General features: G+C 33.7%; 1 protein-coding gene across 1 annotated transcript in view; it reads right to left on the reverse strand.

The window, feature by feature from the left end:
- NOVA1 (NOVA alternative splicing regulator 1) overlaps positions 1 to 17,993 on the reverse strand; it is a 128,363-nt gene that overhangs the window by 15,886 nt on the left and 94,484 nt on the right. Inside the window, 2 exon segments of the mRNA XM_032209622.1 lie at positions 7,640 to 7,645; positions 14,788 to 14,853. Of these exon segments, the coding sequence (XP_032065513.1) occupies positions 7,640 to 7,645; positions 14,788 to 14,853 (72 nt within the window).

The raw sequence follows: 17,993 nt of genomic DNA on the forward strand, positions 1-17,993 counted from the left end.
TGCCCTGAGAGTTCAATGAACTCTGTAAGTTCTCTTTAAAATTTATTCTCACTCTTTGATATACTATTGCTTATCTCTATTTCTTTTCCATATCAGTAACTGAAAATATATAGCGGTCTGTAAAACTTTACATGAGTTTTCCATCTAATTTTTTCCAGTAATAAATGGCATCATTTTCATGTCAATAGCACAATATATTTACCCAGAAATAATGTCTATGTGACTTGTTGAATTTCGGCAGAATATAAGGACATAGTATTTTCTGTAAACAAACAATAAAAAAGAGCAAATATGTGTGCCATAAGGATGGTTCTGTAATATAGTTGCAATATTGACAGTTTCGTCTACAGTTGCAGTTGAAAAGGGCCTTGGATGGATTGGGAGTGCCTTTTGATATAAAAGGCCCAAATGTTGCACATTCTCACATAGTGCCCTTGCATTTATTTCAGACAAATGAGTGATAATTTTGTCTAACATAATAACAAAATACCTATCTGTGCTCTCTCTGGAAGAGATGGGCTGGGTGGGTGGTTAACTTGAAGATAGTGGCTATGATTGTTGATCAAAATGCTACTGTTTTTCAATGAGCATGTAATGCATATTTTTTTAAAAAAGTAGGATTCTGATCACCCAATCATCCCCACACAATTTGAAGTGGTTGAACTGATGTAGATGACCCGCTGAGCCCAAAGGAGGGATCAAGCATGTCATTAGTATCGTGTCACTTCATACCCACAAGAGATCTAAGTCCACCCCACCTTGAATTCCATTTATTCTTATCTACCACCTGTTTGGTTTGACCATTAGCAGTTCAGATTCTTGTGCAGGGCAGAAGCTTGCAATAAAACTTTATATTATTTTGAATTGTCTAGACTTCCTGATTTTATGGTGCTTGACAGTCTCCATGAGCATGTCACTATCTCCCTTTCTTCATATACCAATACTGGAAATTGCCCGGTATGAAGATTTCCTGAAAACAGCCGGAAAAAGATAGACAAAAAAAAAAATTTTTTTTTAATCTATTCTAACTACACTCCCCATATGCAGTCATTGCCATCAACAGTTTTTAAGACATATTTTTTTATAGTTGCCACTGTTTATTTATGAAGTGATCTGTAAACTGCATTGCTAAGATTTCCATTACAGAACGTTGTATATAAAATTGTAATAGTAAATATAATGTTTTGGCTAAAAAAGTTTTTTACTATGTTATTACACTATATCAGATTTTAGGATTTATGTAATTACAAAAACATTGATACAGAAGTATAAAAACACTAAATGGTAGTCATAAAATCTTTCTCTTTTATGTAAAATGTAGAAAAACTCTAAATGGCGGTCATAAATGTATGTATTTCTCTCTTTTATAATGTAGCTATTTCATAATCATGATTGGTAAAATTTAATTGTGCTTATTTAAAGCCTTCTGTTTATTTGTTTTCTTCATACTATAATGTAGAAGGACTTGGTAGATCTACTGAGAGCCAGATATGCAATGGCAGATGAGAGATACTCTTAACAGTAAAGAATGTTTGGAAGAAGATATGGTTCTGATATCATTTGTGCTTGTATGAAGTGATTATCTGCTCCAATAGTGTGCGCATTAGCCAACTGAGCCTTATTTCATTTATTCGTTGCACATCATTAATTATGAGCAATTTAAAGATTTCCTAACATCAGGGCTGCTAATATCTTTTTCTTGGCAGATTCTCAGACACAAGAAGCATGCAATTAGATGTGTTAAATCCCATGTTATTAATACTTATAAAAGAGCAGCTGAATAATTTATTAAAATGTAAGTCAGAACTTTCCAAGTTTCTTTCTATACTGATTTATTTATTTTATTAATTATTATATTAACATAAGAAAGCTGCACTATGAGGCTGCTAAGTTTATAAGGCTGATTGGAGCACTTGGAATTCTGAGAATCTTCTGCTTATTTTCTCACAAAATTAGGATGTTAGGTGGTTTCATATTCACAAGATAGTTATAATGAAGAATACAACAGTTACATAACAATAATTGATCAAACTGTTATGACTTTCTGTAGCCTTACAACCATTTTGCTGTTTTCCATCCAAAGTAGGCACACAGTGTAGGCACAGAATACAGATAGTCACAAACTCATGAACACAATTGGGATGGAATTTCTGTCATTAATTATGCAGTAGTAAAGTGAGATGCCACATGACAGCATCACTTGTCAAGAATTGCAAGTCATCAATCTAGTCCCCAACCCAATGCAAACTACCCCTAAACCCAAAGCTCTCTAAGGTGAGGTGTCCCCCCCCTCATACAACTATTTTCTCCCTCTCTCTGCCCTTTTGCCTGTTCTACATTTTGAAGGGCAGCAAGCAACCCCATTAATAATGTGGCTCTATGGCTTGCCCATTCTTGGAAGCTGCAGTCATCTTAGCATAATCCAGTCTCAGCCACAGTCACTCTTGCAATATAGAAGTACGCCCTTGGAGTACCCTGGCACTCCAAGACCCCAACAGACCCCAGCTGACCTGTGCTCCACTGCTCCAGTGGTCCTTTGCTATCTTATTAATTCTGCTGATGATGAAGTGTGCCCAGCCTCGCTGCAGAGCCAAATGGGATTGGGCTTCACATTGTTGGAAAAAAAACCCTCCATAGTTGCACTGTTCAATATAGTACAATATAGTTTAGATAGTATATCTATTAGGTGCATCAATAGCTGATTTGAAATTCATATTCAAAGTGCGTTCATCATTAGCTCCTCATTAAACTACAATGATATTAAGTGGGGGTGATGAAAACTTTGTCTTAGGTCCAGCAATGACTTGCATTAAGAAGTGGGAGAAATGCAAATTTGCATATGACACAGAAATGGATGGGATAGCTAATATTCTAAAATTCAAAATAATCTTGTTGGTTATGGCAGTAATAGAATAAAAACAGAAAAAATATATGCTTCCACAGTTAGAAAAAAAATGAACAGGGCTTGGTAATAGTATGCGTGAAAAGCTTAGAATTGTGATTAATTACAAGCTTAATATGAGTCAGCAATATGATGGGCCTGCAAAAAAAAAGCATTTCCAATTTAGAATGCATCGTTTGAAATATAATTTCAAAATGACAGGGAGAAATTGTTTCACTTTATTCCCCTTTCACCAGATAAAGTCAACAAATTTGATCAGACATAAAAAAAAAAAAACCTTCACTCAAGACAAATTGAAAGAACTGGGTGTTATTGATGGCATGGGTGGTGATAGTGGTATTGGGCAATATGACAACATTAACAATAATATATGATAGTGTGTTTTCTTTTGTTCCAGAGAAAAAGACACAGAATAATGGATTTAGCTATAGAAAAGTGAATATTTGGGACGCGGTGGCTCAGTGGCTAAGCTGAGCTTGTCAATCAGAAGGTCAGCAGTTCAGCGGTTTGAATCCCTAGTGCCACGTAACAGAGTGAGCTCCCATTACTTGTCCCAGCTTCTGCCAACCTAGCAGTTCGAAAGCAGGTTAAAATGCAAGTAGAAAAAATAGGGACCACTTTTGGTGGGAAGGTAACAGTGTTCTGTGCACCTTCGGCATTTAGTCATGCTAGCCACATGACCATGGAAACATCTTCGGATAGAGCTGGCTCTTCGGCTTTGAAATGGAGATGAGCACTGCCCCCTGGAGTCGGGAACGACTAGCACATATATGCAAGGGGAACCTTTACCTTTCTCTTATTAGGAAAAGTTCCTAATAATAATAGTAACTGCATTTATTAAAGAAAGTGGTATCTTCTATTCACCAAAAATGATTAGGAGAATTATCTATGAAAAATGCTTTCATTTCCTGAACTGATAAAAGAGGTCCTCAGTCCCTACAACTCTATCCCAAAATGTTTTCAGCACACTATTTTATTATGGACCAATCTGGCATTAAATAACAGTACCATCAGATTTGTTGATTCATTATAAGGGCTAATACTAGAGCTTTGAAGTTTATGTGCATACATTCAGAACAAATACAAGAATATACTACCCATGCATTGAATCATTATTTGACAGAGATTACTGATAGAAAAAAAATGAGGCCACTTATTCAAATGACATTTGAAATGAATTAAACAAAGTCATTAATAATGAATCTACCAGGGGCTAAGCTTTTATGATAACAGTATAGTGAGTTTTCAAATTCAAATTCAAAGGCAGTAAGGCATAGTAATATCTAAAATACAAAAGATATATTATATTTAGATTATACTCATGAGCTTCCTTCATAAATTAGATGTGGCACTGTATAAAACAGTACGATAGATTTAAAAAAATAAGAATTACTGCATCTCAGCTGAATAATTTTTCTATGTTTTTACAATAATCATCATCATTATCATCTATTTTCTTGTTAAAAATTCAAGGTTCATCCATAACACAAGTCTGCAAAAATAATAATAATAATAATAAAAAAATATCCGAGCGCTGTTTTGGTTATTCCAGGTAATCTTTATGTTTTCTGGTGCGATGAATCAGAAAATGACCTCCATTTTGTCATAGGACATCACGTTTCCTGACAATTTAGGTAACTATGTTAAATAAGGCAATACCTAAAAATAAATGGAAATAGACTTATAAAATTAAAGTTTATTACAATATTTTCATGAAAATCCTTTTTTGAACTGAAATGAGCTCACCTACACACACTAAACTCGATTCTTCTTCCTTGTGAGGCTCCTCTTGGTGCATTTACGCTTGTGAGTAGCATCTGGAATGTCTCTCTGAAGCATCCAAGAGTAGTCTGCCATCATTGTAATGATCCATTTTCCTTGGTATCTCCTTTCCATCTCTTTAATGTCTTGGTGGAATCGTTCACCTTGTTCCTCACTCACAGCTCCCAAATTTTCAGGAAATTAGTCAAGGTGGGACTGGAGGAAATGCACTTTCAAACTCATCAGGCAATCTAAAGCTTGAAATGCTTTCAGCATTCTCCCAACAATCTTTTTGTAGTGAGGATCTTTGTTATTGCCTAAAAATTTCTGTATGACTTCTTTAAATGCAATCTACCCTTCTTTTTGAGGATCCGTCATGGTATTGAAAAACTCTAGATCAACTATAAGCCTTGTAATGTCTGGTTCAACAAACACACCTTCCTTCAATTTTGGCTCCAACAGGCATGGAAACTTGGTGACCAAGTATTTGAAGCATTCGCCATTTCTTGGAAGTGATTTTATGAATTGCTTCATCAATCCCAATTTTATGTGGAGAGGTGGTAGAAGAACTTTATGGGAAGGTACCAAAGTTTCTTGGAGGACATTTTTTTTTCATCGACTGTTAGCACCCTCGGCTGATAACTCTTCTTGGTCCAGTGATTTTATCGGTCTCGACTGTCCCATAGAAACAGAAAACAAGGGTATTTGGTATACCCAGCTTGTTGCCCGAGCAGCATGCACAAGACCTTCAAGTCCCCACACACTTGCCAACCATGGTCTTCATATTTAAGTTTACGAAGAACCAATTCCAAGTTCTCGTAGATTTCCTTCAAGTGTGCGGAATGATCTACAGGTATGGAAGCGTAAAAACTGTTGTGGAGTAAAACTGCTTTGAGATTTCTTTTGAAGAATCTATAAAAGATGCCATTGCTCTGAATCATATTGGATTTTAAATTGACCCATCAGATCTTCGACATTGATGCAATAAACCAACGTCTTCCTGGGCGAAGTAAGGAACAAACTCCTTTCCACGATGTCTGAACCATGAAGATGACACTCCTGGAAACAATAAATTCCTGCTTTTCAGCCTTGATTCGAGTAACTCAGCAGCATCTTTGGGAAAATTCAAGTCTCTTACCAAATCATTCATCTCCTCCTGAGAAAACAATTTTGGTCTTTATCATCTTCAAAGTCAGAACTCGTCATCTGGTTCAGGTATGACAACCTTCATTGGAGCTAGGTATCTCTTCCAAGATAGGGCTTGGGTACTGGTATATCTGTGCCATGAGGGATGAGATGAATTGCTGAGTGAAGATTGGGGTATGAAATGGAATGCTTCCATTTGGAATTAAACCCTTTCACATCGCATGAACAAAAGTAAGTCATCACTATGGTTCTTTTGCTCTCGTCATACCATAGGAATCCCATAACGGAAAGATTTTTTGAACCCTTGAACCAGTTTCAGAGGTCCTCAACACACCGTTTGCACACTTTATGAGGCGCCCAAACTTTATCTTGATCTCCAATTTTTAGTCCAAAGTATTCAAAGTATACTTTTTTTCACAAAGTCTGTAATATTCTGCTGTTGCTTCAACACTGTATATTCACCACAGATGAAACAGAAACTATCTGGTGAATTAATACACTTTTGCGGAGCCATAACATAACCATTGAAGAATGATGAGCTAACATGAATTGCAATGAAAAAGTGTGAACAGCCTAGAACCAAGAACCTGATAATGATTCGTGCACAAGTGTGGCATGCAGGAGAGAGCAGCTCTGTGTCTGTACACGAGACATCACAGTGCTGGCCATGCCCCTTGCACTGACCGGAGATGCTGCTATCTGCCCTACGTCTCCCTACCACTGGATTCTTCAGTAAAGATTAACCCTTTCTACCATTAGAAGCACAGACTTAAAACTTGCTTAGCTTGAGTATATATTGCTGACCATCAGATTTACAGTGCTATATTTTTTTTTACATAACTTGAACAAACCTTTAAGGGTTTTTTTGGCATTTTATATCTTAAATGCGCTATGTGAATTAATTAATAGTAATTTGGACTTTAAATTTGGTTAAAAACCCATAATATAAAAAAATACCAAAAATTTAAAAAAATGATAAATTTGAAGACAATTTTGCATGTTGTGGCTAGGAGTTTTTCAATATTTTATTTGTTTTCAGCGCACCAAATTACATGGAAATTAGATGAAAATAATCAAACAGCTTTTTAGTTGCAGACCTGTGAATCTGAGAATAAATTTTGCCAATTACCCTTGATAAAGGAAGAAAAGCAACAATTTAAACAAGAGTAAGAAGAAAATGTGAGGCTTGTAACTGTGCCACATTATAGATATAAATCACTTTTAAACAGGTTATTTAAACAGTTAAACATGCCTCTCAAAACTTAAAAGCCTCAAACACAAAGGCCATTCAAGATGACAATTCCTATTCTAATACAACATGTCTCAAGTGGGCATGCTCAGATTCATTTATAAATATTTATTTATATTCTGTCTTTCTTGTTTGTAGAAATAAGTCAAGGTAGTGAATATATCTAATATTAATACAACACGTTTCTTTTATTCAATTCAATTCAATTTATTAGATTTATAGGCCGCCCAATCCCGGAGGACTCCGGGCGGCTTACAAGAACAAGAAAAGAAAAACAAAATAAAAATAAAAAATAATTTAAAAATTCCCCAACATGATAAAATATTTTAAAGAATATAATAGGAAAGACAAACCCCAAGAGGAAAAATACTATATTCAACTTAGAATTTATTATCTATACTTAGAAGTAACAGCAACCTCTACCGTTTCATCTTTTGGGGAAATCTGTGTAGATCTAGCTCTGTATAATTATATTTTCTTTTTCTGTGAAAGAGCTTTGCAATTCTTAAAACAGTTAGATTTCTTTAAATATAGTTTATTAATACCTATTAGAACAACCTTGAAAAATTAAATACTGTAACTTGGTTGTAATTGGTAGTAAAGTGAACATATAGGTATGCAATGTTTAGTTATTCCAACTAAACATTATAAATATCCTTTCCTAATATGAAATTTAATATAAAATGTCTTCGGACAGCGATGGCTCTTTGGCTTTGAAACGGAGATGAGCACCGCTCCCTAGAGTTGGGAACAACTAGCACATATATGTGAGGGGAACCTTTAACTTTAATATGAGATTGATATATATATCAAAGTAAAGCTTATGCATTGTCGCTTTCAACTAGTATAGATATGCGAGGGGATAGCATTCTTCACTTGTATTCTTATCTAAATATCAGCAGTATTTGGCAAGAGGTCAAGTCTATTTTCATAGAAACGATTATGTTACACTGTTTCAGTATAGTTGCTGATTTCCCAGCCCCTGCCTCTAGAATGTGCAGCAAGCATAAACTAGTCATCACTGATGATTGAATAGGCTTCACTTGGACAGATTCCGGTAGATTTGTGAATAGTTATATCTGTTAGCATATTTACACGGTAGTTAAATCAATATAACAAGCTTTGCAAAAAGTAACCCGCTGGACATATTTTATAACACAATGGAATGAAAGTGCTACATTTCTTGTCAAACTGACTAAATCAAAAGGCAAAGATGAATATTTCTTTTTCTATCAAATTTGTTATTTTCAAGATCAGTTCAGTTCCATTATTTGTTCAATCAATAATTACCTTGGAATGAACATTTACTATATACAAAAATGTATTATGCATTTTTAATACTGTAACTCTACTAAATAGTTTGTGAATCAGTGTAATAAAAAACTAATGTGTGTGCATACCATTTTCTGGAAATACATATTTTTGCACCTTTTTGATACAATAGGGTTCTATGGTGTATGCATATACATTTATTTTACACACACACACACACACACACACACACACACTAAATACTGTAGGAAAATTGTAGCATTCATTTGAAATCAACTACCATTCCAAAATCTTTTTTGTAAATAGTAGTATCAAGCCAGGTAACTTCATCTTGCACATCTATTTGTTTTTTGTTATATACACATATTTGTATTTGTCTGTTAACTATTTTAAGGTATTTTTCTCATATCTCAAGATTATATTGAATTGTTAAATTCAATTTATAAAATTTCCCAACTTCACATTACCTGTCATTTGATTTTTTTTCCAGTGTAACATAGAAAAGTAAATTAGTAAGGAGATCAAACAATGAGCTCACAAGAAAGAGTTATCAAGGAAGCTGTGTATTCTGAACACAGTATGTTCATAACATACACAGAGTAGTAAGTGACAAAAAAAAATCTCCTGTGAAATTCTGACATATATTCACCAGTTACTGTACCATCATGTGAAAAAATATTCACACTCCATATAATTTTTGTCCCTTTTTAACTTAATTGGCATATCAATATTTTACCTTTATTCAAGCTGTACTTGAACAAAAAAAATGACCTTGAAATCATTATTCAATAGAAAATTAATTAATACCCAATTTCCTTCTGTGGAAAAGTAAGTACACCCTTGGCTTTAATGCCTTGCATTGTTTCCTTGGCAGAAATGACTCATAATAGGTATTTCTTATAATTGTCTACCAGTCTCTTTGATATTTATTGGAAGAATATTTTCCCCACTCACGCAAAAAAAAAAAAAAAAAAAAAAAAAAAAACCACCCCAAAAACAATTATGCTATGTTTGAGAGGTTTCTTTCATTTGAAATCTCTCTACAACATCTCAATTGAATTTTGATCTGGGCTTTGATTTGGCTATTTCAGATCCATTTTTTAGTCATTTTTGATGGATTTACTGGAATGTTTAGGTTATTATCATGTTACAAACTCCATTTTTGATAAAGCTACAATTTAATGATGGTCTAACATTATCCTTACCACCCTCTATTACAATGAAGAATACATAGTGACTTCTATGATGGCAAAGCAGGTCCAAATCATAACATTTCCACCAGGATACTCTACAAGTAGAGACAGGTTCTCTTGATGAAATGCTGTATTTGTTTTTCTTCTGGCAATATGGTGTGATAACTGTATCTTTGCCTTGTATCTCCAGAGCAGCTACTTCAGAAATCCCAGTCTTTGCCTATGTGTTCATGAGCAAACTTAAGTTTTGCCCTGTTGTTCTTTCCATACAGTAAAAGATTTTCTTCTAAGACCTCCCACATACACTTAGCTTTTGAAGTATTTTTCTAATGGTAGACTGCTGCACTTTGATAGTAGTGAGGGCTAGCTTTAAGTCACATTATGATATTCTGCGGTTCTTTCAACATCTTACACTCTGCTCTTTGACTGAACTTGTTGGGTCAGCCTGACCAGGACCAGTAACTGGTAGTAATTTGAAAACTTTTCCACTTGTGAATGATATTCTGGACAGTGGATTGATTAAATGTTTCAGATTTTTTTAAAAAAACAGATTTTTTAGAGATCCTCTCTAATGATGTTCTAATCATCTGCACCTCTTATAGTGCCCCTAATTCTAATTTCAGATATTTCAGGTAATGATAAATGTAAGGGTATAGTTACTTTTTCCACATGTAAAATTTGCACTCATGCTTATTTAAAATGATACTTATTATACTATATACTCTTTATCAATATTGTTAAAATGAATGTATGTTGAAATAAGTTGGAAAAGTAAAAAAAAACAAAACCTTTTACGGCTTATTCAATTTTCATGGATAATCACCTTTCTGCTAATCTATGTGGAGAAAATTATGCCTTCTGCACCATGGCGTGGGGACAGTTTTCACCCTCCCCAGGCTCTGGAGGCTTACATCTATCATCTGGGAGGGCAAAAACTGCCTCCTTCGGGCTCTGGAGGTCCGCCAAGAGGCCGGAAACGGCTCCATTTCTGGAAGTCCATTTTCCCACTCCCTGATCATGGACCCTGCACTTACCTCACTCCAAAACAGGCCGTGTGGGTGGGTGGGTCATCCAGGAGTGGGATTTGGAGGTTCTCTGAACCAGCCATAACGTTAGCTACAGGTTCTCCCGAAACCAGGCAAACCCATAGCAGCGCACACCCTGGTTAAATCTAGATTTGAGTAAAATGTGTAAATTATCTTTAATGTTTTATTCTAAATGATCTTTCTCTGATATAGAATTAAGTTGCAGTATGTACTCTATCACCTCTAATATCATGATTTTCCCCAGGGGGGGGTATTTAAATATGTCTGCTGCATTCCTTATTGTGGAACTAAGACATATTCTAAAGGACTAGAATATTAAATCAAGGTTATCTGAGGCCTAGAAATGTTCAGCAATGGCATGTTTCAGAACTTTTAATATACAACTAGAATTCTCTGATTTCAGAAAAGCTATGGATATAGCAAACAGAAAACTATACCATATAGAATTAGAAAACTTCAGAATCATTTGAGGCACATGACTAAGCACATCTTTATTCTACTTTATGGAATAAAAATACCACTTTTCCCTGTTTATGATGAATTTTTAAAAAAATTAGAACTTTTGCCCACTATCTCATATGTTTGTGTGTGTGTGTGGGTGGGTGGGTGGGTGAGTGTGCGTGTGTGTTTTAGTAATATTCCTTTGATGTTGTATTCTTTTCGCCTTAACTCCACTGAAACAATCTGACTCTCAGGATATGGGCACATGATATCGTCTGATATATTATAGTCAGACACATGCAATCACCTCACTTAGTTAACGTTACAATGGATTAAAATGTCAATATGAATTATATCTGAGAAAATAAATGCTGAAGAAACAGGATTTTTGAGGGTAGGTGTAGGCGGGTTGCCTTCAATGCCAGTATTGACTCTTGCTAGGTTTTTTTTTGGGGGGGGCGGGTATTTCTAGATGTGATTTGCCATTGCTTTCTACCTAAGACTAAGACAGAGTCACTGGTCCAAAGTTACAGTACTAGACTAGACTAGAACACATAATTTCCCAGTTTCCACCCTGATACCTTAATCTCTACATCAAACCAGCTTTCAGTGAAGCAGGACCATTGCAATATAAATTATTCACAATTTCTATCCTGATCGGTGGAGAGAAACTGTTGTGACAAAGGCATGATTGTAAACACTACAAATTTGAAGTCTAACTTAATGTCCTGAGAGTGAAAGAAGTATGAGATGTATTAATTATTACTAAGGTTTTAATAAAGCAAACTCAAAAACTCTTTTTATGTAATTTAAAATTACTGATTGACTGACTGTAATTTAAAATTCCTGATTAAAATTTCTAGGTGATTATATCCTTTGTTATTAACCTTCCAGAGACAGCTGTATGGAACACCCGATAACAAAGATATAATATAATGTACAAAGATTTGTTCATTTAAGTTATTCTAACAACATTACATTATAATTATTTATAATTATCTTATAATTATAAATATAGTAATTTATAGAGGTATATACCCAGAAGCAGGCGTCACATAGTGTACAACTGGTTCGCACAGAAGCGTAAACGTGAGAGCGTGCATACTCACGCTTTGCTTGCGTGCCTTCCGAACATGCACATGGCATCAAAAAACTGGCAATTATATAGGACGTGATAGTGCCGGGGGAGGGGGGGCAGCCGTTGGTCAGAACTACTGGTTCGCTGAACCAGTCCCAAACCAGCAGCAGCCCCCACTGTATATACCTCTTAAAAGTATTCTGAAAAGCTGTAATCTGGACACAGTTTTTATGTTTACACTCTGCACATACTCTGCTAGAGAGAAGTTCCCTGAAGATGGTTTCCAGCACGAATCAAAAACTCAGAAGTCAAAATCTCTGGTTGTGGTGAACAGCTCTGATTGTAGTCTGAACATTATCCTGGGATACGTATATTCTTAAATGTTTTTTGAATTTTTCTGGTTATTGACTGAATACATTTTAACCTTTATTTATTAGACATACACAGGTTTCTTTGGCTTAATGTCATGACTCATAATGTAATAAGGTAGATATTTAATTGTATTTTTACCACAATAGAAAAATTAATATAAATATAATTTAAAAGTGCTGTAGCATTGCAAAATCAGTTGTTTAGATTGGCAGGGAGTTCTTACTTACCAAGGGTAATTGGGATCAAGAAACTCCATCACTAAATAGCACTGTTTTAAAAAGATAACATCATGGGACTGCATTTACGTAAGACTGCAGTTCTGGCAGGTCTAATTGCTGTTACGTGAATCCCATGTGGTTGTGGTGTCCTACAGTCATTTGATATCCATTTGCGACCTCCTGCTGGCTTCCGCATTAATGTTTGCTTGTTGGACATCAGCAGTGAAGGTGGAAATGGAGGATGCTTTAATAGCATCACTGCAAACTAAGTGCCAAGTGTCTGAATTGCAATTACATGACTGTGGGGACACTATAATGGCGCACTATCAGGGCCGGTCCTCTTTAGCACTACTGTAAGTTCAAATGGTTGATGAACGAGTAGAAGTTAAATGAAGACTACCTGTATATCCCATCTTTCAAATTGAAAAAAAAATTCTTGGGGCGCTAGCAGCAACAAGAAGAAAAAAACTCACTATTCTTTTAAATGCAATTTAAACATAACTAAAAGGACATAAATAGTAAATATTAATGAAAACATTTTATTTAAAGAAATGTGTCCTCAAAACCAAGGGTGAAGATAGGTAAACCAAACCCATTTCTAAAGATGAAGTTCTACAGTTTAGGAGTGATATAGGAAAGAGTATCTTCAGATGGAGTTCACCTCTAGAAAGTTTCATAAAAACAGACATATCCTTCTTGCAGTGAGATCTTAAATCTATAATGATAAAAGATAGAAGTACACTTTAATTTGTGCCCTGAAAAAAATAACTTGTAACCAATACATAGCTTTCTAGTTACTTAAAATAGACATAATTGCCTATTTTGTTCTGATATTAGCATTTCTGAGTAATACAGCAATTCCTATTGTATAAATGGTGCACCGCAGAAATCTAGTTGTGATGTTACAAGGCATGGATAACTGTTGCCAGCTTAGACTAGTTGAAAAATGAATCCAACTGACACATAAACATAAGTTGGTCACTGTTGGCATCTAGAAAACCCCAGACACAGGTTAGGATTAAGAATTCCCAGCACAGAGATATGTTATTTCAAACAGAATTCCTTCCAAAAAACAAAACAAAATTAAAAAAAAAAAAAAAACACCTTATACTAATAGTACTTCTATCTTGCTTGGATTTAATTTCAGTTATTCACCTTCACGCAATGAACCCTAAGGGATTGTTTCACAGTATCTAATGCTTCCTTAGAATTAGACACCAGGGAACCATAGAAATACATCACAAGTTCGACATAAAAGGACAAGGAATGGAACAGTATCTATTCTATTGCCGACATTATTTAAGTTATCTCTTAAAGCAGTTTTATTGCACTTATCTTACTTTTCCATTTGCATAAGTAGAAAAGCAAATACAGATTTAATTTCACTTTCCTCATTCAAGCTTCCACCTTAAGAAACACAATAGACCTTCCATTTTCCATATTATGAAAATCTGAATCACAGCTTTCTTGTTTAGCAAAAGAAGAAAATTTAATCTACTTTAAAGAAAGATAAATATTAATTATAAGACCTACAATAAAAGGTATCACAACTTCACAGTTGAAATTTTTACATCATCTTTTACTTTAATTATAAAAAACAAAACAAGTTTTTTGAAGGTGTCAAAAACCTATTAAAATTTGAGACTTTAAATTTGCTTTTTTTAAAATGAGGTTTTTTCATCCTCCCGGCCCCTTGTATACATAATGTACTACTAAAAAAATAATTCTATATAATTATTATTATCAGTACCAAATCCCCTTAAAAAACCATAAGCCCTAAAAGTCTCACGTTGCATTTATTTACACTCTGGATGCTTCAGAGATATTTAGCATCTCTAATGCAATCCCAAAAGTTGCTGCTCGGAAGAAATAAATGTGAATATAAGCAATGAAATTGCAACCTCATAAGAGGCACATGCCATGTTGATAAAAATGAATCTGAGTTATTTATCAGGCTAAAATGATATTATTTGAGCAACAGCATTCAATATTCATGATTATGGGTTGTAAATGAATAAATAAAACCTCAACCCACCATATCTTTTTCTCCAGTTTGCAAGCCACTTGTGAAAAATATGGTGTAGATGATAGAATGATACTATACCTGATTAGCCTGGAGGTGGTCATGGGATCAGATGGAGAGGACTTGGTGGTAGTTGGGGATGATGGCAATGTCTGGGAACAAAGCAGTTCAGGAGCAAATCAACCTCAACAAGCCTTAGACCAAACAGTCAAAAAAATAAATAAACAAATGTAATGTAATATAAAATTAAATAGAAAAAGCCTGAAAAACTAATTTTATCTTCCTCATTGGAACTTAATGGAATTTAATGCCAATCAAGCAATAAGTAATGCATGCAAGTATGCATGCATACACATGTAAAACAAATTAATGGCTTAAAATTAAGATGGTAGACTCACAAAATAAAAAAATACACTGCTACTATGAATATTTCTCCAATAATTGTTTCTTGGGACTAAAGAGTAGTAAATACAAATTCCAGCAAGTTCAATGAGCAGATGAATAACCAATTCTGTTACCATATGCTTGGAAAAGTAATGCTTGCCTTCTGATATTATATTTTTGCCACAATACTACATCTTTTATCTTACACAATTAAAATATAAATTTAGATTTCTATATTATATAATAAATGCATTATATAATTGTATACATTGAAATCAAATTTAAGTAATACTAGAATTAGTGCTTAAAATGAACTTATGTCAATATTAATTGTAAGCTACACAATTTAAAATCATATTATAATGAACAAGAATTGATTTCACATAGCACTTTCTAATATGGGAAAGTCTGAGTTACCAATCTAATATAACTCTAATGAGAAAGCCATAAATCAACTTTCAAGACAAAGGTTTTTTAAAATTTTGTTTATAATGTAAGATAATTCTTGCATATTTCAAGCTTTTCAACATATTAGAAATAGCAACAACAAAATAGATTTAACATCAAATATATAAAAATAATATTTATAAATTTATCAACATACCCAAACTGTAAGTATCTCAGTTTCTCTGGTTATTGTTATGTAAAAGTATTTCTTGATTTATGCAAATGTTATTCTGTAGCATACAGAGAAGCTCTGAGCTTGACCAATGTCACTTTAAAAATCCAGTTACAATAAAAGTTGTAAAAAGTTCAGTTTACGGTAAAAAAAAGTACCAATTACTTTAGAAGTAAAGATCACAATTAAAACAATCAAATGTCAGCACTATAACATTTCTGTTAAAATCAGTAAAGAGACTGGGGAAGAGGAAACATTGATAGTAAATCTACCATTATGGACTGGAATAACAATTGGAAAGCTCTTTCTCTTTAAAAGAAAAGTCATACTACATACAGAATGCTAAAGAGATATGTATATTATTTGAAAACCTCTAGGGGATATCTTCCCAAAGACACTATATGGTTTATTTTCATTTAATAGTTCAAGTATGAAGCACTCTGATAATATTTAACATTATAATTTTAGAAAATTTAATATCTATTCATCTCAATGCTAAAGAAAATAACTAAATTTTGATATAGTTTGATAAATTTAAATAATTTTAAATTTGATAAATTATCAGCAGAACAGAAAACTATTTATTTTTTATAATAAGGAAAACATTACCAAAACATATAAGACCTGGTAAAATTTCCACAACAATCACAATTCCATAAATATATAAATAGTACAACTTTTGTACTATTCTAACGGATATGAATTCTATTTTCCTGTTCTAGTGTCCTTTTCTGCATATATGCTATAAGAGATTATAACCAGGAGAAAAAGGTAAAAAGTGATGTTTCGAAAACTTGATGGAAATTTATTTGGTCACAAAGAAAATGAAAATGGCAGATAATGATTTGAGAAGGCAAAGCTTTAGAATTTATGAGAGTAAAAGCACAAGTGAAAAAAAATGTCTGAGAAGATCTGTATGTTCGGGTAAAGGAGAAAAGACATATTAATGCTACCGATAAAAATTTAGTGCTACTTCCATTTATTGCCCATTATTGTTATTCCCCACACCCCAATTTTGGTAACTGCATGTATACCACACCAATGGTCAATTTTCTTCTTTCTCCTTCTCTCATAAAATTTGTTGGAAGAGCACGCAAAATGAAGAAAATGATAACAAATAAGAGATTTAAGACATCTTACAGAATAGAGATGCCAGAAAGAAGAGGGAAGATAACAACATTTCAAGGAAGTACAGTTATGGCCAGAGTACTCATTCACCAGCAAACAATCATTGTATTGGAACTAAATTTCAAATATTGATATTAACTAATTCTTTCAATATACTCCTAGTTTCATTCATTACTGACCTGTAGTACTTTCCACTTTTATTTTAAAATTATATTTTCTCATAATAACTTAAAATGAGATCCAATATATTAAGAATAGTATATTAAAGGTGGAACCAGAATTTTTCAGTTACAATATCAATCATACCTAATTATTGGCTACCCTCAGTGAGGCTGATGGAATTGGAGTCAAGCAGCATCTGGGAGGTCACAGGTTTCTTATATCCCACAGTTAGCATACAGTATGTCTTTAATAGGCACACCATCTATACTATAGTACTGAAATTGCACCTGTTTTTCATAAAGTGATAATCTTATTAATGCAACCTTAATTCACAAGACCATTTGTTCCATTCATTAAGTTGATACATATTTGAATGGATAATAAGCTATATTTTTTCCTTCCTTTTATTAGTGTGCTTTCATTAACATTGCAACAAAACAGGGAAATCAAGGACACAAGGAAAGAGAAAAGCACTGAACTAGAGGAATATTTTCTCCAATATTCAGGTTTAAAATAAGGTAGGATTTGATGGCCATCTTTTTTTTCTAAAACAGTGCTGATTCTAATATAATCCAACATTTATGTATTTGATTCCACTATCTTGCACTGTCTTGTCAGTTAATGTTTCTTAGTTTGTAATCAAACATTTATGATTCCTTATTTCTAACTTTGCTACTAGACCAACACAAGGAAAGTAGACTAAAATGGAGTTATAACAATAACTCTAAATAAATTATTTAAGGTAGGAGGATCAAGACACCCCCGTCTTCTGAAAGCACTAATAAAGCAAAGCAATTACAGATGCACACTCATACAGAAATAAGCTTTCAAAGCAATTGCATGAGCCCTGTAAAAGGACATGGCTATTTTAATGATCTCAAGGAAGATTCTTCAATTATAAAAATATGATTTCAAATAATGTCTTTTGAATATTCTACACAATTCTAATATAATACCTTAATCAGCTCTGTTCCCTGGCAAACTATTGCTTTAAACATG

The sequence above is a fragment of the Thamnophis elegans genome, chromosome 1 (assembly GCF_009769535.1).
Source record: "Thamnophis elegans isolate rThaEle1 chromosome 1, rThaEle1.pri, whole genome shotgun sequence".
Taxonomy (NCBI): Eukaryota; Metazoa; Chordata; class Lepidosauria; order Squamata; family Colubridae; genus Thamnophis; species Thamnophis elegans.